The sequence below is a fragment of the Lissotriton helveticus genome, chromosome 6 (assembly GCF_964261635.1).
Source record: "Lissotriton helveticus chromosome 6, aLisHel1.1, whole genome shotgun sequence".
Lineage (NCBI taxonomy): Eukaryota > Metazoa > Chordata > Amphibia > Caudata > Salamandridae > Lissotriton > Lissotriton helveticus.
In genome coordinates, this window is record NC_136067.1 from 2,040,558,424 (window position 1) to 2,040,585,392 (window position 26,969).

The 26,969-nt window shown below is 47.8% G+C and overlaps 1 protein-coding gene across 7 annotated transcripts in view; it reads left to right on the forward strand.

Annotated features, from left to right (window-relative positions):
* AGBL5 (AGBL carboxypeptidase 5) overlaps positions 1-26,969 on the forward strand; it is a 482,741-nt gene that overhangs the window by 404,041 nt on the left and 51,731 nt on the right. For all 7 annotated transcript variants that reach the window (XM_078650056.1, XM_078650058.1, XM_078650055.1 and 4 more), the window contains one exon: positions 1,399-1,499. In XM_078650056.1, coding sequence (XP_078506182.1) covers positions 1,399-1,499 — 101 coding nt within the window. The remainder of the gene's footprint in view (positions 1-1,398; positions 1,500-26,969) is intronic.

A 26,969-nucleotide genomic window follows, 5' to 3' on the forward strand; every position in this document is an offset into this window, starting at 1 on the left:
TTTTTGCCCCCACTTTCATCTTTCTGACTTCATGATTTCCTTTAGTTTTAATGAGAGGATTTATTTTTTACATTTAAACGTTTTAATTATATGTTAATTTATATATTCTCTTTGCATCTTTTAACATATTTCAGAATGAGAAATCGGATTAACAGGATATGGCTTGTAGTTGTATAAAAGAAGAAATTTGTGGTCATCAGCTAGTGTGTTTGCCCGAATCCTCCCTCAATTATTTTAACTGTTTTTAATGAAGTTCAAATTAAGTGTAAAATGTCAAAATGTTCTAACTCTATTGACACAAATCAGCCAAAGTCTACATCAGGATAAAATAACTTTGCAGAGAAACTAGTTCGCTATGTCATGTCAGGTCGAGGCAGGATAAGTTTGGTACTTTGCAAACTCTGGCCAAGTTGCCCTGACAAAGTCAATACAACCAGATCTACCTGTGCTTGGCACATTCATTGATTTGTCTTATAAATATGTATGACTTACATTCTGTTCAAATAGCAAGTGATTAAAATTATTTTCCTTTGTACATGTGAGGTTTGATGACCGCCAGCCATAATAAACTAATGCAGTCCATTAATCAATCAAATGATGTACATTTTATGTGGAAAGTGACCATTACTCAACTCTTATTTTTGTTTACAGTAGGTGATGTTAGTAGAAGGATATTATTGTCTGAGAAGATATATTACAATTAATCATATTTTCCTGTTATTTTGTTAAAAACTATTTGATCTTGAGTTCTGGCACCAGATAAATAGATGAACACAATTTCTTACCAAGCCTTTGTAGGGTGCATGCTCCTAGAAATTTTACCCCTGGCCCAAGTACTGACTTTGGTTATCTCTGCCTTTAACCTGGACTCATCACACTTACAGTGACGTTTCAAAGCAGAGAGGCCTTTGACAAGATATTGTTATAGACATTACAGAAATGTAACAAACTTTTATCCCAACAAAACCATAGGGTATTTCCTGTCTGTGATTTCACTAATGTCTCAGATAACCCAGTAGGATGAGATTCTCTGCAGAGATGAGTCAATAACAATCTTACATTACTGGTAAATACGTCATTAGGTAATGTTTGTAGATTTCAACATTTTTATGTTTAAATACTTTAGAGCATATGTACCAGTGGTTTGTATTTATGAATTGATACCAAAGATGTTTTCTGGAGTGGCCTACTTAGAACTGAATGAAACAATTTTACTCCCAACAAGGGCTCATTGCTCAAGTTCCATGTAAGCATAGCATTCTCTTCTTATAATATAAATTATTACTAATTTTAATGAAGGTCTGTTGACAATTTCAGCAGTTTATGGTTTAGCTTTAAACTATTTTATCTAGAGTTCTTGTCTATCAAACATGAAAAAGCATCTCTTACTATTCCCAGGCAACAGAGTCAGCAATGCAAAGGTAGCTAACAAAGGACTACACGATGGAGATTCTAACAGGGATCGCATAAGGACTGATTTTGAATTAACACTAATGAAGGTAAAAGAATTGATTTACTTAACGTATTCTATAACAATGTGCCTTCAACATATAATGTGAAAACTTCTAAGACGGAACGATCACCTCATTCAAATATAATGGGACCAGGAAAATGTTAACGCTGGGTTATTTTTTATGTTATCAATATTTTGATTTATAATTCATTAACATGACATACACTAAAATGCATACATGATAAAGAAAAGACATCCTTTGAAATGCAGCATTTAAAAAAAAAATTCAAGAATGTTAGTCTAGATTTTACTATTTGAATTTTTTGATGATGTTAGACAGTAGTTTGCATCTAGTTTATGATTTTTCTCAGGTTTAGGTAGAAAATCATTTAGTGCCTCTTTTCAAAGTATCCAATACTTGTACCTTTAAAAAAAAATTCTCAAAAGCAATTTAAGGTCCGTCTCTAAAAGTCCTTGAAAATGCCTTGAACGAGTTTGTGATAGTCCACATTGGAGAATAAAAGATGTATACACCTAATTGATGGGTTTTCTTAGTAAATATATAAATGGAGTTAAAGGTGTAAATTTGCCCAGGAATAACTTTAGCAGAAGTAAAACGGTATGTATTTCCTCGGGAATACCTTCTTTTAAAAAAAAATATTTATTGAGTTTTGCAAGGTAACATAGGTCACATCATTCAGTGGAATACAGTGATACAGTAGACTTTGGGAGAGGACTGTGTGAGGAGTCGTCATACAGCAATTAGCCCATGACTGTGAATTAGAAAAGGAAAACTAAAACACAAATACAACAGAATAAACAGTACACCTCCAGTGTCATTGTGTATCCACAGCTGGTGCGGGTGAAGAACAGTAACTGTAATAGTGGGCCATCACACTTTCTGCATGGGGTAGGCAGGGCAGAAGGGGGAGTAGCCGAGGAGGGTATATGGCCACGAAGGAGAAGGGAGAAATCGTACAGAACCACTCAGATGTCATACCTACAACGAGGTGCCGCAGCTCATGGGCCTTGGACTCCGGCGGCACCCATGCTGGCATTCTTCAGGAATACTTTTAGTAGAAGTAATGAAATCACCACCTTTACTTGGAATTTAAGATATTTTATTTCGGTCATTTTTAATCCTGAAATAGTTAGCAAGTAATCGACCAAGTTTATTTGAACCTAAAAAATTATTTGCTTTGTCACTAGTATTCCAATATCCAACCTTGTTACTTAAAATTGAATTATATTCTGTGTTTCAGAACAAAGTACTTTAAAAATAACTTGTCTAGGTTTGGTTGCATTAAGTTTAGGGCTACATGGGATATAATGATCTTCTCGATCTCAAAAGGTCTTCATATGTTTAAATTTAAGAGATCAGAAATAAACGTTTCATTGAATCATATTCAATTTGCTCTCTTTCAATACTGTATTTTCCTATTCTCAAAGTCAAGTTAAGATTTTTGTAGAAACAGTATCATATCTACAATTGATCTTCATGCTGGAACAGAATCAGTATTTTCTATAATGTTCATTTCTAAATCAGGCACTCGCAATGTTTTCTATCATATCCTTCTCAAAATTACTCCTGTTCTTTCTTAATTTACAGTCTATTCCATGTAATACCATTTCTTTCAGCTGGGACAGGTTCCGTCGGAGAACTTGCACCTCTTCCTGGTTTAACCTTGGTTGGGATACAGGGCATACATTGCCATCATCTTTTCTCTTAAAAGTCTTAGGGCCAGATGTAGGTAAATTCAATTTACCGAGTCCTTAATAGCGATTTTTACCGAATCGCTACTAAGGGCTCACTAAATTGAATGTAGGTAGGAATCTTAAAAAATATTTGCGATTCCTTAATATTCCTTAATTGCGAATTGCAAATTGAGATTTGCAATCAAGGAATACAATCCCATTCATTCCTATGGGCAAAGAGGCCTATAGGAATGAATAGGATTTGCGCCCCAAATATGCGAATAACCAAGAGGCACTCGCAAATTCCGGGCGCAACTTCAAGGGCACAAGGGTTCCAAAAGGACACCCTGTTGCACCCCTAAAATGTGCATTCGTTTACATGTGGCGCACATACATGCCCTAAGGGCATGAATGTGTGCCACATGGCACTTTTAAAAAAGCAGAAAAGTGCTTTTTAAAAGGAAATAGCTAATTACCACCAACTTGAAGTTGGTGGTAATTAGCGAATCCTTAAGGCTAAAGTGCACTTTCTTTTGTGCTACTTACTTTGCATTTAAGGAATCCCAATTTGCGATTGCTTAAATGCAATTGCAAAATAAGGAATCGCAATTTTTGCGATTCCTTATTTTGCGAGTAGGTTTAATCTTACCTACATTGCTCAGAGCCAAATTGTTATCGCAAAGGCTGAAATTCTGCGAATTTAGCCGTTCGCGGTCGCTATTTGGCTTCCTACATATGGCCCATAGATGGCAGTCGGCTTTCATTAACCATGCTTTTTGCTATATTATTTAATACTTTTAGACTTAAAACGGTAGAGTTTATAGTAACTGTATAATTAAATTACTTTCAACCAAAATGAACTCTCAGCAGAAGTTAACTTAAAAAAGAATTCAAATAGAGAAAAAATGTGCATCTGCCTGGCAAAGTCACAGTGCACCTTCTTTAGTGCAAACCCATCTCCACACAGAAAAGTTTGTTGCAGCAGTTCTCACAGAACAATTTCACAGGCAAGCAAACCAAAAAGCTGGATTTAAGTGAAAAGGGTATTGCCTTCCTTTGTATCGCCCATCACAGTCGACAACGTACCTTCCTTAATGTACTTGATGCAGTCTTTTTTGTGACAGGCGGTTTAGTCATGACAGATTTTAAATATAATCGCCAAATGTATCAAACCACCATCAAATTGATTTTAAATGAAGAATAGTCTTGCATCCATAAATATATTTAACAAAATACCTTTGTTGATGCCAAGGTTAGTCACAGCAGATCTCGCAAAATAGTCTCTAGAGACCCAAAGTAACAACTTGACTTTAAATGCAGAGGTTCACATCCCTGAGCACAACCAGCAACACATCTTGAAAAGTCAGTTTATTCCGCAGAAGATTCTGGTGCAAATGATTTTACAATATAGTTTACTTGCAAACCAACAAGTTGCATTCAAATCAGGAAGGGGCTTGCATCCCACAGCACAATTACCAATTTTGTTGGCTAATTATGTTTTTCCATGCATGGCGATTAGTTTCAGCAGGTGTTGCAATCTGATGTCTCAAGGAAATAACAACATGCGAGCATCTGCATCTCTTCAATACAGTGTTGTGTTTCCTATGCAGTTCAAATGAATGGGTCATGTGCCCACACTGACAACTTCTAGGCGTATATTTTCCTTTTTAATAGCACACGTCGAGTGCTCTCCTGTAATGCTTTGAAATGTTCATCATGGTGCCTGTGAACGAACTATAGAGCATTTCTTGAAACTAAGTCATAGTGTTGAAATGTTTCAAATATGCTCCACCAATGGAAATACTGGTTTAGCAGGACTATGCCCCTGCATGGATTATGGTCATGAAAGCAAGGGCACGTGACTGAGTAAAAATGCATTTATGGCGCCATTTGCACTTGCTTTAAATTGTCCAGTCTGAGGAGATCTCTTCAATAAATCTCTTTCACGGTCACAAAAGGATATGCAAATACTACTAGCCGACACATGCTTCCTTTAGCTACCGCCTCACAAAAAAATGTGTGTAGCTTATTATAAATTTACATCGTCAAATAAATATTAAGAGAGTTCGATCTGCTCGAAGTACTCTTATTATCGGAAGCTTACCAGCGCAAGACTATAGCCGGTTATTTTTAAACTGAAAACAGATGTTGTATAGTTATTGATAAGATGTTCTGTAAATGCTATACAAGCGCATTAGAGCTTGAGTTCGTCCATCATGCAGAGAACACCCTCTGGAATCTCTCCTCGGATATCTGCAGCTCCCAAGTAAATGAAGTATTCGATGGCAGAACCTGCTGATCTTCGTGCACTAACCTGTGCCCCACATTGGCTGGTCACAACTAGCCGCCCGGGCAGAAATCAAATGATGAGGTGATGGAGCTTCAAGGATGTTTGAGCTTCTAGGGGTGCAGCCAATGGTTTTTATAGCTTGTAATTTAGCGAAGGCAATGTATGTGCTGGTCAATTAAATGATAAACCACATGAGGCTGATTTTGAAAAAGATTTTTTTTCCTACATGTTTGTAGAGCCAGGGAATGTGTTGGAACCTCTGAAGAGAGGTGAAGGGAAGTCTTCTTGTATCCTTCATTCTAGGAAGCATGTTAGGGTGCAGCTTGTCTCGCTTTCCTTGCGAGTGGACTGACCCCCATTGTTCAGCCTTATCTTATACCACTGCGACATTTTTGCATGGTCTTCCCTGGGTTTGATGTTGTTTACGGCAAGAGGCCGCGGTAGGTCATTTCAAAGATGGAGATAAAGGACAGGGTAATAACTCTGGAATTCTTCCTCGTTAGGGCTCTTCCCTCTTTGTCCCCTTAACTAATTATAGCTGCCCTCACTCTAGCATCCAAACAGAATGTTTGTATCCCTCCACCTCTGATGACTGTCCCGTGGGGGCAAAAACGTACACCAGTTTGGCTAGTAAGCTGTAATGGGGTATGTAGGTAGATCTGCCTAATGCGCAGTGGCATTTACAGCTCTCGTGGACTATTTGAATCAGGAGTCACTAAACACCTGCCAGATGCCCATAAATCTGGATGCAGGTTTTCATTCAGTGGTGCCCTAGATTGTTAACTTAGATTCCTTCCTGGATTAACTGAAGTTAAAAACAAGGGAAATTGTCCTAGCTGACAACACTCAAGTAACAATGCAACAGAGACTCCCAATGCAACAGAGACTCCCAATGCAACAGAGACTCCCAATGCAACAGAGACTCCCAATGCAACAGAGACTCCAAATGCAACAGACTCCCCCAATGCAACAGAGACTCCCAATGCAATAGAAACTCCAAATGCAATAAAAACTCCAAATGCAACAGTAACTCCAAATGCAACAGAGACTCCCAGTGCAATAGAAACTCCAAATGCAACAGTAACTCCAAATGCAACAGAGATTCCAAATGCAACAGAGACTCCCAATGCAACAGTAACTCCCAATGCAACAGTGACTCCCAATGCAACAGAGACTCCCAATGCAACAGAGACTCCCAATGCAACAGAGACTCCCAATGCAACAGAGACTCCCAATGCAACAGAGACTCCCAATGCAACAGAGACTCCCAATGCAACAGAGACTCCAAATGCAACAGAGACTCCAAATGCAACAGAGACTCCAAATGCAACAGAGACTCCCAATGCAAAAGAGACTCCCAATGCAAAAGAGACTCACAATGCAACAGTAACTCCAAATGCAACAGAGATTCCAAATGCAACAGACTCCAAATGCAACAATAACTCCCAATGCAACAGAGACTCCCAATGCAACAGTAACTCCCAATGCAACAGAGACTCCAAATGCAACAGAGACTCCCAATGCAACAGAGACTCCAAATGCAACTGAGACTCCAAATGCAACAGTAACTCCAAATGCAACAGAGACTCCCAATGCAACAGAGACTCCAAATGCAACAGTAACTCCAAATGCAACAGAGACTCCAAATGCAACAGAGACTCCCAATGCAACAGAGACTCCCAATGCAACAGAGACTCCCAATGCAACACCCAATGCAACAGAGACTCCAAATGCAACAGAGACTCCAAATGCAACAGAGACTCCAAATGCAACAGAGACTCCAAATGCAACAGAGACTCCAAATGCAACAGAGACTCCAAATGCAACAGAGACTCCAAATGCAACAGAGACTCCAAATGCAACAGAGACTCCAAATGCAACACCCAATGCAACAGAGACTCCAAAGGCAACAGAGACTCCAAATGCAACAGAGACTCCCAATGCAACAGAGACTCCCAATGCAACAGAGACTCCAAATGCAACAGAGACTCCAAATGCAACAGAGACTCCAAATGCAACAGAGACTCCAAATGCAACAGAGACTCCCAATGCAACAGAGACTCCCAATGCAACAGAGACTCCCAATGCAACAGAGACTCCCAATGCAACAGAGACTCCCAATGCAACAGAGACTCCCAATGCAACAGAGACTCCCAATGCAACAGTGACTCCAAATGCAACAGTGACTCCAAATGCAACAGAGACTCCCAGTGCAACAGTAACTCCAAATGCAACAGAAACTCCCAATGCAACAGAGACTCCAAATGCAACAGAGACTCCCAATGCAACAGAGACTCCCAATGCAACAGAGACTCCCAATGCAACAGAGACTCCCAATGCAACAGAGACTCCCAATGCAACAGAGACTCCCAATGCAACAGAGACTCCAAATGCAACAGAGACTCCCAATGCAACAGAGACTCCCAATGCACACCGGGGCAGCTCCCACCGTTTGTGGTACCGTTCACTGGTGTAGATCGAGACCAATCCAAGGCATCAGCTCTTTTGTCACACCCAGCACCATTGGTCCTATCGATCTGGCAGTACTTTGTCAAAGCCACTTCAGCTTAGTTACCTGGGATGAACATTTCCACCTTCTAGGGCACCTCCTTGCCAGAGGGCTAACTAGAGGAAATCTGACACTGTTTTCTCAAAAGCTACTAGTGTCACAAGGACCTGCTTCCAATTTGGTCCTAGCATGATGTCATGGCCAAGGCTTTGGAAGCTGTTGAGACCACAGCCTCCTGCCAATGACGAGAGTACCTTTGCCTTCGTTTTAGTTTTTTTGCTTGAATCTGTTTATTGATTGTTTTCATATTTCCGTTACAAGGATAACACAAATAATTTACAGCACTGAAAAGAATAGTGTTGTGCAGTCATTGAAGGATATGTTGACAGACAACTTGCATCAACTACATAATTTGGCGGCAATAGTAGACCGGCGCAAAGAAACCAGTAAAAAGAAATTGGAGACTAATGGCCTGTCTTAAATCATAACATGTCTAATATGTATGTCCCTGCGTGTACGGTAGGATACCAGTATGTTGATCCTTGTAATTAAGTGGAAGAGACCTAACTACAGGTGAGTTACTGACAATGTTGGTAACAGATTAATTGCATATAGGTAGTAATATAGCAATAACAACTCTAAAACTATAACATAAGAAACCATACAACTTGGAGCCCCGTCCCCATTCCCTCACCCACCACAGTTAACAGAAATGCTCATGCCACTGCCACTAGGCATCCACAACTAAGGCTGACTGTGTACGTGTGAGTGCTGGGCTTTCATAGTTAACAAGCTGGAAAAACAACATATAGCAACAGTAGGCTCCCTGTCCGGAGCTCCCTTTGAGTGGTCAGCACCATGGTCTAATTCATGTGGGTGGTAAGTCTGCAGTTCATGTAAGATATTGTCTCAATAAGTGGCAATGGGATGCTTCCTTAGCCAGAGTGTGTCTTCTCTATGCAGGGCCACGCTTTCCGCCTGCGCCCAATTGAGCATCAAACGTGTCCGGACTACAAATGGTGGGGACTCGGAGGATTTCCACCTATGAGTAATAAGGTATTTAGCCACTATGCATCCTAGGTCTAGGAAGCAGGAAGTGGCTCTGTGTTTCTTGTGCCGGCAATACAATCCCAGGAGACATATTTCCCATTTGTGCAGATCTGGGCATTCAGTGCATGTGGATAAACTTGATGTGATACTGGACCAGTAATTATGTAGACGTGGGCAGGCCCATACATGTGTAACAAGTCTGAATCTACCTGAGCACAGCGAGGGCAAGTGTTTTCTGCTCTTTAGTAATAGCGATTTATATTGGCAAGAGTAGGATAAGCCCTATGTACAATATATAGTTGAATGTGCTTAAACCGGGCATTTTGTGGTACGTGCCTTGAGCCCTCTAGCAGGGCTTCCCATTCCTTATTCGTGCACGGGTGAGTTAAGTCGGCCTCATAGCATTGTCTTAGAGCTATAAGATGTAGACTAGTGTGGGTGCCCGGTGAATACGAGAACCATTGTATGAGGTGTCTACCCCTCCCAATCCGGTGAAGATATTGGACCGTGAGATGGATGGGTAGTTCAGTGGTCATGTCCCCCCACTGGTACCCTAGTGTAGCGACCAATGTGTTGTGCAGTAGGAACTGGCCCTGCGGCAGGTCGTTCTCCTCCATCAGTGATGCATACGGAGCCAAGGTACCGTCCTGGTATAGGTCTCCCAGCGTGTTCAGGCCAGCAACATGCCATGTTGTCAAATCAGTTGCAAATGTGGGTTCTCCACTCCTTGGCATATCTAGCACCACCAAGCCTGGTGCATAAGGGATTATGGGTTTTGTAAGGCGGCAGCATCTGTGATAGCAGCGGTAGTCTACCACAAGCAGCAAGGAGTCCGGAGGTCGCATTCATGTGCATGAGTGAAACAGATGCAGAATAGCGGGCTAACTTCAATTTGGTAAGGATGTGGCAGTGCCCGACGGGTATAAGCCCACCAGCCATTTAGCAAACTATTGGACTTGAGTGGAGAGGTAGTACTGCTCAGAATGCGGTGCAGCAAGACCTCCCCACTCGTGGGTGAACAGAGGTTTGCTAAAGCCACCCAACACCTGGATTTGTTCCAGATGAATTCTCGTACCTGCTGAAAGAACGCATATGGGGATCCAAAGAGAGAATTTGGTAAAGAAACAAAGGAGGTGAGGTAATACCAGCATTTTTAACAACGCCACCCTCCAGCAACTGCCAGTGGCCAGGTATGTGCAAGCTGTGCACCTGCACAGGGCCACCAAACCTCAGGGGCCACCACGCCATTATATATCCTTAATATAATCATCTGAGGATGGATATATATTTGCGTGGGGCCCCAGTGGCAGGGATTTGCGGCCTCCGGCTCTGTTCCACTTCCAAACACCCTGCCCCCCCCTCTTCACTGGCCTCCACGCCTGCGTTCCTCCTGGTTCCTGATTGGCTTCTTTTTTCCCTACCCACTGCTGGCCCGCTGGAACAGGCGTATATAAGCCATGACCACCGCCATCCTTTCATTCCCTGTTACTCCTGCGCAAAAGCAACTATAACCTTTTCCTCTCCCAGCGGGCGAGTCGTCTTACAAGTTTATCTATGGTTTTTATAAAGTACTGGTGTTAGCGCAATAGTCATAGTTACTATCTGGTGGGATAGGGGGCACATGACATTCGCGTACCCATTGCAAGCAAAATGAAGAGAATACGAGTACACAAATCTGGTTATTCGAATCGAAAGAGAAAGGCGGCTCAGCAGGCTTTCGTAGCGTCACAGGAAGGAACAATCCTGAATTTTATCACCCAAGGGAAACCTAAATATGGAGAATCCTCCGGCCAGAGTACTGCTGATGCACTAGGTAAGACACCATATTCGATATGGTATCGATATTAATGATTCCGGGCAAAGAGCCACCGATCCTTTTTCCTTGGGGGGGGCTGTGGGTCCGGGGCCCCTGTCCTGGCCCTGCAGCCGTCTGTGCCAGTCCCTCACGTCGTGTGCCACAATACCCTCCTCCTCCTAACTGTTATCGTTCTGAGACAAATTCGGAAGGGTAGGAGCAGCCGCAGGTACTGGTAATCTAATGCCTTTTCTGGACGTTTTATTAAAACACCTTCCTGACTCAGGAAGGTGTTTTTAATAAAACGGCCAGTAAAGGCGTTAGATGACCAGGTAGGGGCCCCTGGAAGAGGGTGACCGGGCAGGGCGGAGCCCCCCGTAGCTCAGGATTCCTGAGCTCCGGGGGGCTCCGCCCCACCTGGACCACCTCTTCTGGGGCCCCCTACCTACGCTCCCTGCCCAGGGCCGCCATGAGCCTATGAGCCAGGGCCGCCATGAGCCTAGTGCCACCCCTGCAATGGCAGCTTGCGCCAGAACGACATTTGGTCTTGTAAGGATGTGACTGCATGAGTAACATTGCCATCAAACAAATCAGCTGCAGAATGATAAACCCGCACCCCAAGGTATCGAAATGTGTGCTGTTACCAATCTAACTGTGCCCCGCCAAGGACCAAATGTGGATGGGGAATGTCTGAGAGAAAGGGAAATAGACAAGACTTTGTCCAATTTACTGTCAGCCCAGAGAGGGATGCAAAATGGTCAATAGGTAATGCAATTGTGGCAGGGATGGTGTGCAGATCTCTCATGTAGAGCAACATATTGTCTGCATATAAGGATATTATATGCATCCCATCACTTAAGGGGATGTCCCATAGTGCTTTTTGGTTCCTCAAGGCGCGTGCCAATGGTTTGATTGTCGGGGAAAACAGTAAAGGAGGGAGCGAGCAGCTCTATCTTTTCCCTGAGTATGGGAATTGATCCTGAAATAAGGTGCCCATTCTTGACACTGATTAGAGGATTAGTGTTAAACAATTTGATAAAACTGAGAAAACGATGGCCGATGCCTTAGCGAGGCGGCGTATTGAAGAGATAATTCCATTCCAATGAATCAAAGGCCTTTTCAAGGTCTAAAACTAGGCATCCGGCTCGAGACGGTAATGCAGAGAGTAGGTCATATCTCGAAAGAATCTGCGCAGGTTCAGGGAAGTATTATGGACGGAGAAAAAACCCATTTTGATCTGAGTGGACCAAGTCTGGGACCATAGGTGCCAGGCGGTCCGCAAGTATTTGCGCTAGGACCTTTTAATCGACGTTAAGTAGGGCTAATGGTCTGTAGGAGCTTACGAGCAAGGAGTCTTTATTTGGTTTGGGTAGGGAGATGACCGTTGCCTCTCTCTGGGAGGCTAGAGGCTACCGATGGAGAGGGCCTCTTTGTACAGTGTCATTAGGTGGGGGTCTAGATATGCTGCTTAGCTTTGTAAAGCTCTGCTGGCAAAATGTGAGGCCCTGGGGACCTGTTGGTGGCCAGCGCCCAGAGTGCATCCTTAATTTCAGTTAGTGTAATGGGACTATCAAGCTCCTCTTCCTGATTTTGGGAATTGTATGGCAGTTGCAGTGTAAAAGGAATCAAAGTCCTCCTGCCTTGCATTTGTAATTGACTGATACATCTATGTATCGATGTATAGTGTCGCTTCAGCTTGTCGTGTTTGGCGTGTTGTGTATAGAGGACTGATCCTCCAGGAGACTGAAGTGCCATTATGGGCTGGTGAGGCAGGTCCTGGCGGATGAGCCACGCCACGAGACGCCAAGATTTGTCAGCTGGAGCCTTGGTGCGGGCTGAGTGAGAGGCGTAGTTAATACAACATTGTCTTTCTAATAACGTAACATGTTTGCGTCTGCTAGTTAACCAGCGCCACTGGGATCATTTGCCTCCTGGGTTTTCAGGTCCAGGAGTGTGCGTTTTATTCTAGAAATGTCTCTAGCAAGTAGTTGCCTCGTAGTCCCCTATGTTCCAAAGCAATGCCCTTGTGTCGTCACCTTGAAGGCATCCCATTCTATTAATTTAGAAGTGGCTGTATTGGCATTGTCAAAGTATTCCCTGATCGCCATATTAAATGAGGCTCGGAAGGGAGGGTCCTCTAGCAGTGCAGGCTGGAAGTGCCATCTAAGTATGGGAGGCTGATCAGCCACCCATATCAGTTGTACAATTTGGTGATTGTGATCAGAGTGAGTGCGGGCCAGGTAAACAATATATATGATGGAGGGGAGCATCGATGTGGCTCCCACCAATCTATTGATGCGGGCGTGTAGTTTGTGTAGAGTGGAAAAAAAGCCATACACCCTCTTGTCCGGGTGACAGAATGGCCATATATCTACCAGCTGCCAATATTGGAGGCAGTCTTGTAACACTTGTGCAAGGTAGTGGGGGAAGAAAACGATTTAGGGTGGTATCTAAGACACAGTTGAATTCCCACCCTATAAGCCACGGCATCCCACTGCATCTGCATAATATACTTGAAAGAGAATGCTGGTCAGAGTTTGGGGCATATATAGAACCTATTAGTATGGAACAGCCGTCAATACGGCCCTTCTCTATTACATAGTCGCCTTTTGGATCTAGTATGGTGTCGTCTGCCACAAAAGGGTCCCAGGCTTAACCCATAGCAGCACTCCCCAGGCATAGGAAGAAAAATAGGTGGCAAATGCCTGTCTGCACCAGCGCCTCTGCAGTTTAGTGACTTCTGCATGTATTAAATTAGTCTCCTATAACAGTGCGAAATGTATGGAATGGCGTTTTAAGTAGGAGTAGACTGGATAGTGGGGCAAAGACGTGTGCCTGCCCCTCACGTTCCAGGTGAGTATATTAAAATGGGTCATGTAGGCAAAGACGAGGTGCCCAGCAGCTGGGCTTTGCATATTTGTCAGTGAGGGCAGGGCTGTGTAAGTTGAACATAGTAATGGCCTGTGGTGGGGTTTGGGAGGGGCGGGTCCTAGGGAGTCGTGTTTCGTAACTGAAAAAATGCAAACCATTAACATGAAAATATGGATATCAGTGGAGCAGACGTAGAACATGTGTTAGCTCAAACAGCTGAATAACTGAAATCTGCAAGCAAGAGTCAACCAGCTAGGGAACTGGTGGGGAAAAGATAGGCAGTCAACTAGAAGGCATCCGACTCAGTTGAGGATAGACTTGCAAGAACCCATGTAAATACCAGCTCATGACATGGGTGTCCATCGAGTCAAAAAGGTTAGTATTGTGACAGTCTGAATCAGTCCAGGCTGCAGCCACGTAATAGTGATCCCTCAACCCTGCAACAGAAAAACAATGAAATTATGAACAATCTGTGGCGGACATGCTAGAGTGTGACCAGTAATCATAATGGAAGTATCAGGTGCGAGTGATCAGGCAATCTAGGTATCAGATAATGTATTCCACAATTTGTTGCGTCACTTTAGGTGGGGCCACTCAATCCGCCGACTCGCCCCAGAGGGCCATATAGTCGAGGAGCCATTGTCGCTGATCAATTTATCTGAGTTGTTGTCCAGCTCCAAACCTGGTATGGTTTCACGTATTGCAGCAGCAATTTGCAAAACCCGGTGCCTCACCTGTATCACTTGTTCTAAGTTGGGTGTGTTCTTCGACTGAGAGTAGTGTAGCAATCGGGGTAGATGGCCACGCCGTCCCAAAGACACCCTGCCGCAGGCTGAGGCTTCAGCCCTTACAGACCGGTCCACATTTGCTAGCCCTGCCTCTCCTACCAATCCCAGGCATCTTCAGGGGCATTGAAGAAGTGTGTTTTGACCCCTTTCGTCACTCTCAGGTTCGCCAGGAACAGGAGTGCATAGCGAATGGCTAATTCGCATAAGTGGCATTGACTGCTAAGAAGGAGGTTCTTTACTTCTGCACAATTACCGTGTAATACGGGGAGAACATTATTTTGGATTGTCGACTGTAACCTCTTGCATCTAATGAGTCTCACGTAAAATAGAGTCCCTATCACAGTAGTGCAAAAAACTGAACAGGAGCGACCTGGGGTCAGATCCAGGTGGTGGTCAGCATGCAGGAACATGATGAGCACGTTCTACTGAGAAGAACTGCGAGAAAGCCTACAGAGGCAGCAGCTTCCTCAACCACTGCTCCATGTAGGTGACAGCATCCGATCCCTCCACTTCTTCCGGTTGGCCTACCACTCGCACATTGTTCTGCCGCGAACGGCCTATAGTACATCAGCGGCTAGAGCGTACGTTGAGGTCAGAGAAGTCTCTTACTGGATAATGGTACATGCAGTGGCTATCACTGGGTTAGCTTCAGATGGAGGTGACTCTCTTGGGACAACGGTCAGAAAGCCAGTGGTCAGGGGAGGGGCCTGCTTACCATCGCCAGCCAGGTCATTTAGGTACAGTAGCTCGAGTAGCCCTGCAGGTGCATGATTGGGCCGGCAGTCAGCGATTCTCCAGACACGATGATCAGGGGGCAGCAGCAGGTATACGAATGGCCATTTGTGAACAAATGTACTTCTGCATACCATTGGGAACTACAGTTGCCTTGGGGGCGATTGTGTAGTCCTGGCCTACTTGGTTCCTGAAACGGCCACCAACAGGCGGAAGAATATTGCTCTCATGCACCCATCCAGAAGAGGCTGGACGGCCAATTAGCTGGGCTGACGAGTGTCCAGGGGGCAATTCCTCGCTCCTCCAGTCCTGCTGCACCCGACCCGTGAATCGCTGGTATCTTAATCGGTCGCCATCACTCCCCCGCGGCTCACGTTCACCCAAACGAAGCACTGTCAATGGTGGCATTTGGTGGCGGGAGTTCAGTGTGCCACTCAGTGACAGGCCATTAAGGTGACCCAAAGGTAGCACAACAGGTTCCCTCGATCGGGGTTATAATGTGGTAGGCCCTACGTATACATTGCAGTGCCTGGCTATTACTCAGTCGGAGTTGTGGATGACTTGGGGGATTTCCTTTCCTATGGAGTGGTGTGCCCCTTGGTCCACCAGCTGCTTTACGCAGTGCTGCATGTTCCCCTCAAGCCCTACCAGTGTGCTCGGCCCCACACCTTTTCGGGTCATCCCTGCCAGTCACTCCCAGGACCACCTAGGGCGCTGACCGCAGAGAGTCGCACTCGGTCTGCAACAGCCGTCTGTAGCTATCTGTGGGGCACCACTCCGGTGTCCACACCTCGTGGCTCACTGACCAGTTCCCTCCTTCACTGCCCGAGGGGCGCCACTCCAGTGTCCACTCTTCATAGGTCGCTGGCAACTTCCCTCCGTAGCTACCTGCGGGGCACCACTCTGGTGTCCACACCTCCTGGGTCATTGGCCTGTGCCCTCAGGAGCTACCCGTGGGGTGCCACTTTGGTGTCCACTCTTCGTGGGTCGCTGGTCAGTTCCCTCCGTAGCTACCCATGGGGCACCACTCCATAGCTGCAATATCTGTTGCTGTAAATAAATCGCCTAAAACCGGCACTGGCAAACCGCCCGGCCGCACCCCTAACCCCCGGGGGGCTGGCCGAGCACTTTGCTAGGGCCGGTTTTGGTACCCAGTCCGGCCTTGGGTGAGTGCCTGAAAAGTTTCAGCGCTCTGTCCATCATCTCCTTGTGTTTGCTTTGTTCACCCTAAGTTGGCATGGTATACCCAGACATGAGTCCCTTGCTCACTTTGCCACTGGATTCAAGCTAGCCTGGCTGCTGAGGACTATTAGCCCGAAATCGGTCCCTGGATGCTGGTTTCCTTCCCAGGGAAGACATGGCTTGGCAGTTCTGGCTGTACTGTTCCCATGAGGCACACGGTCAAGACTGATTTGCATATAGCGGTGTCTGAACTGGGGTGGCAAAGTGAGCTAAAGTACGATGATGAATTCAACCCAGATCCGTGACTGGGGTGAGTGTCTGAAAGGTTTCAGCGCTCCGGCCATCATCTCCTTGTGTTTGCTTTGTTCACCCTAAGTTGGCAGGGTATGCCCAGACGTGGGTCCCTTGCTCACTTTGCCACTGGGTTCAAGCTAGCCTGACGGATGAGGGCTGTTAGCCCGAAACTGGTCCCATGATGCTTGTTTCCAGTCTAGGAAAGAAACGGCTTCGCAGTTCAGGCTGGACTGTTCCCATGAGGCACAGGGTCAAGACTGATTTGCATATAGCTGGGTCTGAACTGGGATGGTAGAAGTGAGCTAAAGAACAATGATGGATTCCACCCAGATCTTTGACTGGGGGTGAGTGTCTGAAAAGTTTCAGCGCTCCGTCCATCATCTCCTTTTGTTTGCTTTGTACTGCCAGCATCTCTGCCTTCATTACTGCAATAGCTCCCCACCACAACTATCCCTGGCCGTAGAGCATCAAGTTCTCAAGCTGCCTCTGGTGATTTGGAGAATGACTTTCTCTGAGTCTGTCATTTCAGTCACTAGACGACAGATTGCTGGATGGCCTGTCACAGCTCATTCGGGTCCTTCCATCCTTTGTTTCAAAGCATGCACCATCAGCACCAACCTCTCGGGGGATGCTCTGACTGCCTGCTACTCATGGCCAACACAGACTCCGGAGAGTAAGCGAGGCTCGTGGCCAACACAGACTCCCGAGAGTACAGCGAGAGGGCATTGCAGACATTTCTCAGTGAGGGCCATTTTGGACAAGTCAGATTTTAGCATTCCTACCTGTGGTGAGATTAAGATGGCCGCGCATACAACACCATTGCAGTATGGGAAGAGCGAGTGGCTTCTCCTTGCACACACTGCGTGCTGGTGGTATTGGTGTTGCTGCATGGCATGTTCCCGCTTCAGGAAATAGATAAGCCCAGAGCACACAGCCTACACAGGCTTCTACACTGGCTAATGTTAAAGACCTCAGCTCCATTTTTTCAAATCAATTACAACTCGTCTAAACAACAAATGTGATCTATTTACTTTTTGGCTTGACAGGGGACTATTTCTGGTCTCATGTTGTGCTGGACAGGGAGCTTCTCTCATCTTCTCCAGACTTAACTGGTACTGAAATCCTTCAAAAGACTAGAGGGTGCTTTGTTACTCTGGTAGCCCTGCTTGGCCTGTCTAAAGTCAGGTTTTCATATGTGCTTCATTCTACTTCAGAAGGACCCCAAGAGGAGAAAGTGCCTGTCAATGTAGTGAGAATAGTATCTGAAAGAGACACGTTAGTGATAGATTCCTTACCTTAGATTATCCCCAGGCGTCAGACTGGATCCGGAAATTTTTTGCGTAGCAGTACCCTTGCGTGTCGGTAGGCGTCGTCTGCGGCTCCGCGTCCGTCGTCGGCGTCGTGGGCGCCGTGATGACGTCGTCGGAGTACTTAGACACCGCCTCCGCGTGCTGACGTCAGTTCTTCTTTTTTCCGTGCCAGCAGCGCAGATCCGGAAAAAGTGGTACCCTAGTCAATTTTTGACTAAACTTTTTACGATCCTTTTTGATCATCTTTCGAGTCTTCGACTCTGTACGGTGCTGGTAGGGATGCCAGGTTTTAAGCCCTGTGAGGACTGCGACCGACTGATGTCGGTCACCGACCCTCACTGCCGGTGTCTCCACTGTCTCGGCGTCGACCACGATGACAAGACCTGCTCCAACTGCCGGGCCCTAACTTCGAAAGCTAGGCAATCGACTCGAACTCCGGCCCCGCGCCGCGAAAGGTCCCGGTCCGGACGGAGGTCGAGGGACAGGTCGCGGGAGCGGAGTCATCATACCTCCGGGAGTCGACATCACTCGAAGTCGTCAGGTAAGCACAAGAAGTCGAAGAGACGTCATCGCTCTTCCGACTCCCCCCAACGCTCGGGCGACGCGGCCGGGGATTCGGGTGACACCGCCCACGCGGCTCCGTCGGAGTCGCGGGCGTCGCTTCCGGTCCCACACCCTCCGGTCCCTGGACCGGCCCTCTAGAGTCCCTGGACCGCATGCGACGCCGGAGGAGATCGAGCGTTTCCTCATGGCCATGAGGTCCCTCACTCCTCCGACGGGCTCCACGGCGCCTTCGGGCCCAGCGGACCCGTCTGGGGGCCCTAGCGGGTCGGGTGCTTTGTCTCCGACGCCGGCGGGTGCTTCGGCCCCGACGCCGCCGGTGCCTTCGGGCCCGGCGCCGCAGGGCCCCGCTGGATCCGCTTCTGGATCCGGGTCATCGCCGGTTGACCTAACGACCTCACCGGCGCCGGTCCCTCAGGTGTCCCCTCCGGCGCCGCCCTCAGGCAGCGCCGTCCCCGATGCCTCTCTCGATCCGGTTCCGCCGCCGCTCTCGACGCCGTATGGAGAGTTTTACTTCAATGAACCGGCCCCATCATTTGACACCCCTGAATTTCAGGAGATGGGTGATGAGGAGTATTGGGAGGGGTCTGAGGACTGGACAGGTGGACTTGGGGATGCCAGTGGTCTGGACACCTCGCCAGACACTGGTTTTGTCTCACCTCCTACCGTGGCTACGGAGGAGGGGGCAACCTACAGTGTGTTGTTGACACGGCCGTCGCGGCCGTGAGGACTAACCTCCTCACTGAGGTTCTTGAACCGCAGTCAAGCTCGGCTGAGCCTCTGCTGCCGTTTAATGAGGCCTTAACCGACGTTCTTTTGGGCACTTGGTCCAGGCCCGCTACAGGTTCGCCTGTCCAGGCCCGCTACAGGTTCGCCTGTAGATAGGAACGTGGCCAGACGCCACCTCCCGGCCCCGGGCGACCCTTGTTTCCTGTCCACCCACCCCACCCCTGAGAGCTTGGTTATCCAGGCTTCAAATTCCCAGACTGCATCCCCGTCTGCTCCGCCTGACAGGCAATCCAAGAGGTATGAGCAATACGGCAAAAGGGTATTCTCCTCCCTAAGTCTGGGACTGCGGTCTTCCAACACCGCATGCCTCTTGGGCCGCTACACCCACTCTCTGTGGGATACGGTCGCGGACGTGCTGCCAGAATGCCCGTTGGAGGTACAGGCTAAACTCGGCCAGGCCCTTGTGGAGGGCTGAGATGCAGCGCGGTATTCTATCCGGTGTGGGCTGGATACCACCGACTCACTGGGCAGAGCGATGGTAACGACGGTGGCGATTCGTCGCCATGCCTGGTTGAGGTCCGTCAACTTCTCGGCCGATGTCCAGAATACACCCATGGACATGCCGTTTGATGGCCGTCGCCCTTTTTGGCGTCAAGGCAGACCATGCGCTTGAGCACTTTAAGGACTCCAGGGCTACGGCCAGGTCCTTGGGCCTCTCGGCCCCGCGCCAGCAAACGTTATGTTATGTTATGTTAACTCCATTTTTAAGCGCACAGCTGCCCACAGCTAAGGGGCGTCCCGGCGCTGCGCCTGGAAAGGAACACAACACGAACAAAAAAGAGAAAGAAACCACAGAATGAGAGAAGTTTAACAGGTATTTGGAAAGATAAAAGTTTTTACCGCTTTCCTAAATAACAGAAGGTCATCGATGGCGCGAATATGGGCAGGAAGGGAATTCCACAATTTAGGGGCCAGCACTTTAAAGGAGCGGCCACCAGACCTGCTTCTCAGAAAACGAGGGACTACAGCTAAATTTTGTCCACAAGATCTCAACTGACGGGAGGGAGTGTAAGGGAGAATGAGATGCTCCAAAATCTGAGGGGAAGCAAGTTTTAAGATCTTAAAAGAGAGACATAGAGTCTTAAATTCTATCCTCTGAAGCACAGGCAGCCAGTGGAGCTTAACAATGGTACTTCTAGCAGAACAAAATCTGGGAAGACCAACTAAGGCCCTGGCTGCAGCGTTCTGAACACGCTGCAATCTCAGAATTTCGGCCTGATTAGCTCCAAGCAGCAGTGAACTCGCATAGTCGAGCCTGGATAATATGACTGCCTGAATAATCAATTGTCGAGTCGGGGCATCAAAGAATTTCAACACCGGCCTCAGCCCACGTAAAATGCCAAAGCAGGTCGCAGCAACTTTTTTTGTGTGGCAGGAAAAACTGAGCGTCGAATCCAGCCAAACACCCAGATTTTTCACCTCAACGGCCGGGCTCGGGGTAGGGCCAAGGTCAACTGGCCACCACCTGTCACCCCAAAGGTTGCTCTGTTTGCCCACAATCAATACCTCGTTTTTTTCGCAATGAGCTGCATGCAATTAGCCGTCATCCATCCAGCCACCGCACTGAGAACCTTACGGAAGTTAGAGGCCTCAAGATCAGAGTTGCCACTAAGTGCAACCGCAAGCTGCGTGTCGTCAGCGTAAGACACCATAGTAAGGTCCCAACGCTTGGCGACAGCAGCCAGCGGCTGCACATAAAGATTGAAAAGCGTGGGGCTCAGTGCTGAACCCTGCGGAACTCCCTGTTCGATGAGGCGGGGTTTAGATTCAAAGGGAGGTGTAGAAACCCGAAAGGTACGATCAGAAAGAAATGATCGAAACCATTCCTGAGCAAGGCCCTTGACACCCATCTCATCCAGCCGCTGCAGAAATATTGCATGGGAAACAGTGTCAAAGGCGGCACTGAGATCTAAAAGTACCAGAGCCGCCGTATGACCTGCATCCAACACAGCGCGCAGATGTTCAACCATGGAAAGAAGAGCTGTCTCAGTGCTGTGCCCAGCACGGAAGCCATTCTGCGAAAGGTCTAAGATGTTAGCAGATTGTAAATGACTGGACAGAATGCCGTTAACATGGGCTTCTGTCACCTTCGCAGTCCACGGGAGGAGGGAGATGGGACGATAGTTCTCAAGCTTTAAAGGGTCCAGCAAGGGTTTTTTCAGGATGGGAAAAAACGGGTGCCTTTCGCTCCTTTCGTGGCCATGGAAGGGGCACCCCCACACGTGCTGCCAGCCACGCACCGCAGACTAACGTCCAACGCGGTGGTGGCCGTGGAAACCGCCGTGGAGGTGGTCGAGGACAATGGCGAGGCCAGTCCACACCCTCCCCCGCAGAATCCGCTTCAAAACCCTCCTAGTCCGTGCTTTTAGGCCCATGTGACACCAGGGGGGGGGCAAGGTTCGCCATCACCTCCTCCACTGGCGCACTGTCACATCGGACAGGTGGGTGCTGCAAATCGTCCGAAGGGGCTACTCCCTCCCCTTCGAGGCGACCCCTCCAGCCATGCCACCGCAATACCACCGCGTATCGGGGGATCATTTGCGACTTCTGCAGGAGGAAGTTACGGCCCTCTTGGCCAAGGGGGCCATTGCGTGTGTTCCTGGGCCAGAAGTAGGGTGTAGTTGCTACTCCCACTACTTTCTGGTACCCAAGAAGGACAAAAGGGGCCTACGCCCTATCTTGGACCTACGGAACGTCAACGGCTTCCTCCGGAAGGAGAAGTTCAAAATGCTGACACTGGCTCAGGTCTTAGCTGCCCTGGGCCCAGGAGACTGGATGGTAGCATTGGACTTGCAGGACGCTTATTTCCACATCCCCGTCCTGCCGGCCCACCGGCGCTACCTGCGGTTCACGGTTGGCCACAAGCACTTTCAGTTTACCGTGCTCCCCTTCGGCCTTACCAGCGCCCCACTGGTGTTCACAAAGGTGATGGCGGTGGTCGCAGCTCATCTGCGCAGGTTACAGGTTTCAGTCTTCCCTTACCTCGACGACTGGTTGTTGAAGGCGGGCTCGCCCCAGACAGTCGTCAGCCACCTCCAGACTACGGCAGACCTCCTGCACCAGCTGGGGTTCTCCATCAATGTGCCGAAGTCACACCTGTGCCCCTCTCAGAAGCTCCTCTTCATCAGAGTGGTTCTAGACTCGGCGCAGTTTCGGGTTTATCCACCCGAACAGTGGGTTCGGGATATTCAGGCTCTGATTCCGCTTTTTCAACCTTTATCCCAGATCGCGGTCAGGTTGACGCTGCGGCTTCTGGGGCTGATGGACTCCTGCATCCTTCTGGTGCATCGCGCCCGGTGGCTGATGCGGGCTCTGCAGTGGGACCTGAAGTTTCAGTGAGCCCAGCATCAGGGCAACCTCTCCAACCATGTCCTGATCTCTGAGGGCACTGCGAGACAGCTGCAGTGGTGGCTCACGGACCGCAATTGGGTCAGCGGCAGATCCCTCTCCCTTCCCCAAGTCCCGGCTCCATATCAACCTTTTGGAGCTGCGGGCGATTCGTCTAGCGCTGAAGGCATTCCTCCCCTCTGTCCGAGGGAGTGTAGTGCAGGTGTTCACGGACAACACCACCGCCATGTGGTACTGCAACAAACAGGGCGGGGTGGGGTCGTTGACCCTTTGCCAGGAAGCTCTGCGCCTCTGGCAGTGGCTGAAACATCAGGGCGTGACCCTGGTGGTTCAACACCTGGCAGGTTCTGTGAACGCCAGGGCGGACGAGCTCAGCCGTCGGCGCATGATGGATCACGAATGGCGTCTGAACTCGGACGTGGCGCAAGGCCTCTTTCAGCAGTGGGGAGAGCCTTGGTTAGATCTATTTGCCACAGAAGAGAACGCGCAATGTCATCAGTTCTGTGCGTTGGAATTTCCAAGGCGGCACTCGCTCGGAGACGCTTTTCGTCACGAGTGGAGTTGCGGTCTGTTGTACGCCTTTCCGCCTATACCACTTCTGCCCAGAGTGCTGAAGAAGATCAAGCGCGACCGGTCCCAAGTCATCCTTGTGGCTCCGGACTGGGCACGAAGGTACTGGTATCCCGAGCTACTCAGTATGTCAGTCGATCCCCCAGTTCGTCTGCCTCTTCAGGAGGACCTTCTGTCGCAGCAGCAGGGGACGGTCCTCCACCCGAACCTGTCCAGTCTCCACCTCCATGCTTGGAGATTGAGCGGCGACAGTTGAGGCCATTTCACTTGCCTCCTGAAGTCTTTAATGTCATTCTGGCAGCCAGGCGTCCCTCCACAAAATCAGTATACGCCTGCAGGTGGAATAAGTTTGTGGCATGGTGCACAGCAAAGGCTGTGGATCCACTTTCTGCCCCTCTTTCTGAGGTCCTTCTCTTCCTTCTTTCTCTTGCCCAGCAGGGCTCTGCTCTGGGCACTATCAAGGGCTACCTTTCAGCCTTTCTAAGGCTGCCTGATCAACCTTCTTTGTTCAAGTCCCCTATTGTAACTCGTTTTCTGAAGGGTATCACTCACATGTTTCCTCCTGTACCTTTCGTGATGCCCCAGTGGGACTTGAACCTTGTACTTACTTACCTAATGTGTGCTCCCTTTGAGCCACTCCATAACTGTCCTCTCAGTCTTCTTACTTTGAAGACTGCCTTCCTGGTTGCCATCACCTCTGCCAGGAGAGTGAGTGAGCTCCAGGCTCTTTCTTCCACACCTCCTTTCCTCTCTGTCCATCCGGACAAGGTTGTGTTGCGAACAAGACCCTCTTTCCTGCCCAAGGTTGTCACTTCCTTCCACATCGGGTAGTCTATTACCTTGCCCACCTTCTTTCTGCCTCCGCATCCCTCGAAAGAGGAAGAGAGGCTCCACCGTCTGGACCCAAAACGTGCGCTCTCCTACTATCTGGATCGCACACGCCAGTTCCGGGTGGATGACCAACTCTTTGTTGGTTACGTGGGCGTTAAGAAGGGTAAAGCGGTGCACAAGCGGACCATCTCTCGGTGGATCATCTTGTGTATCCAGGCATGTTACTCCTTGGCTAGAAAGGAGCCCCCTGTTGGATTAAGGGCTCATTCCACTCGGGCCACGGTGACTACAACTGCCCTGGGCCGGAGAGTGCCCTTGCAGGACATTTGCCAGGCAACTACGTGGGCCTCGCTGCACACGTTTGCAAGACACTATTACCTGGACAGTCAAGTCCGGAGGGATGGCTTCTTTGGCCGTTCCGTCCTCCGGGACTTTCTGGTGTGGTTATTGGTTCGCAGACCCACCGCCGGGGTTGGTATTGCTGGGGTATCTATTCTAAGGTAAGGAATCTATCACTAACGTGTCTCTTTCAGATGCACACGTTACTACTTGTGTAACGATATATCTGTAAGAGACATTAGTTAGTGATAGATTCCTTACCGACCCACCCATCCTCCCCGTTCTGCGAACCGATATCTAGGGTTAAGGTCATCCCCTTCAGGGCCCTAGTTTCAATGGCACCAGTGTTGGTTTTTAGCATGGCTCTGCGTTTCTGGCGCAGAAAAGCTGTGTCTAAGAATTGACGTCAGCACGCGGAAGCGGCGTCTAAGTACTCCGACGACGTCATCACGGAGCCCACGACGCCGACGACGGACGTGGAGCCGCAGACGACGCCTACCGACGTGCAAGGGTACTGCTACGCAAAAAATTTGCGGATCCAGTCTGACGCCTGTGGATATTCTAAGGTAAGGAATCTATCACTAACTAATGTCTCTTACAGATATATCGTTACACAAGTAGTAACTTGTGCGTTACAACTCTCCCTACCACCACTCAGTTTAACGCATCATTCATGCTGAAGTGACTTTTCACATAGATTTCTCCTCAAAGATCTCAGAGTGCCTGATCTGCCTTAAAGTCCTCCACCAGAATCAAATATAAGAGGAATGGCTGAGATTGTGGTACCTGTCTCTAAAAAAAGACTCATCCCACGTGCATCTGCAAATCACCAAGTTACCTGGGTGCAGTTACCTGGAGTGAACTGCTCATTCGGTAGGTGCTGCAAGTTGATACTATGCCATTTGAGGATGAGGGTGGGTAATGCACACATGTGCATTTGAGTAAAAAAGGTTCCAGGAAATGAAACCATTGTCTGACGTTGTCTAATAACATCAATCCCACTGTAGAGCCATGTTTTTGTCATTACAAACATCTTGTAAGTTGAAGGAGTTTTAGTGGCTTGTTATGAGTAGCACAAGTGCATCCCAACAACATTCAGAGAAGCTTGCGTGCAGTGGGGATGTTGTTGTGTCTTTTTGTGGCACCTGACTGTAACATGGGTGCGGAAACTGCTTGCAAGCCTACCTCGCAGCATTTGGAGCCTTCAAGGGACCAGAAAAAGGAACTTTCACTCACGTCGTGCCTCCAGGAAGCTGTCCTGAGGGTCCATGGGACTTTAATCTGGCCCTGGTTAGACTGATGTACACTCCCTCTGAACCAATGACTTCCTGTGATATTTACATATTTTATGTGGGCCACTTCAGTGATGGTCAAAACATTGGGCAAGTACATAAGTGAGCAGTAGACTCTTTGCATGATAGAACCTTTCACAATGTCTTTTGAAATATGTGTTTTGGTTAAAAAGATAAATAGGTGTTACAATTATTTTGTCAGTCTCCATAACAAAAATCAACTAGAATTTGTTTTATGAAATGTCCTGTTTTTGTAATGCTTCGAAATCTTTAAGAAGGATTTAGGTACATTAACATACAGAATCTCCAGGTATATTTATTTTGTATAGATCTGCATCTGGCACCCTACTCACATTATGCATATATTGTGCCCTGCATTATCTTGATGTAGCTTACTTCAAGCTTTCTTATTATGAGATGTGTTACTATAGGCAAATGCAAGACTTGAGTTATTAAAATATTACTGTGAGCAGGTTAGTCCTAGGTGCATTGGTGGTAGGACAGTGCTGAATGGTGCTTGACTGTTGAGAGGCATGCCACCATAGGTTCATATCAACCACTGTGTTCACCCTGACTACTGATTCGGGATTTCCTATCAGGCACTGCCATCTGGTGAGCAGCGACTCTGTGTCGATCACTTTTGCCACTATGTGCCAGTGGCAGAGGGGTCTACTTGGCATGAAGTTCATTATTCATTGCCACTGATTGTCCTTAATAGCTTGTGTCTTCAAAGGGTCTCAGGTCGTCATTCTGGCTTTTAGATCAGTCTTATCACAGAGACATGCCCTCAACAAGGTATCATGTCAGTGTTGATTGATAGCTGCACATCCTCTCACTTGAGGTGGAGAAATGAAGGCTGTATCAAAATCAGTTTACTCACAAGTGAGCAAAAACCTCTTCTGCACAGACTCATCAGTTCAGAGCCATAGTACGTGGAACAGTTTCTTGGAACCAACTTAGTTTTGTACAAAATAGACATCAGTTTTTCAACTAAGCCTCCCAGGCATCTTCCCTTCCTCAGACCATCTGGAAATCCAGTAAGTCTTAGGAAGAAGCATGTGATCGCTCAGGGAACCCTTCTTCCTTCCCTTGTAAACGTGAAAGTACTCACTCAGTCGCCCTTTACCAAGTTGGGTTGTTCTAATACCACATGGGTGTGAAACATCAGGACAGTCATGAATGCAACTGGAGAACCTGATCCTCTCAGGAGCCCCGATGACTGTTTTTAGAGCTGAAACCTGTCCTAAACCCCCCTTGGTCGAATGGTTTA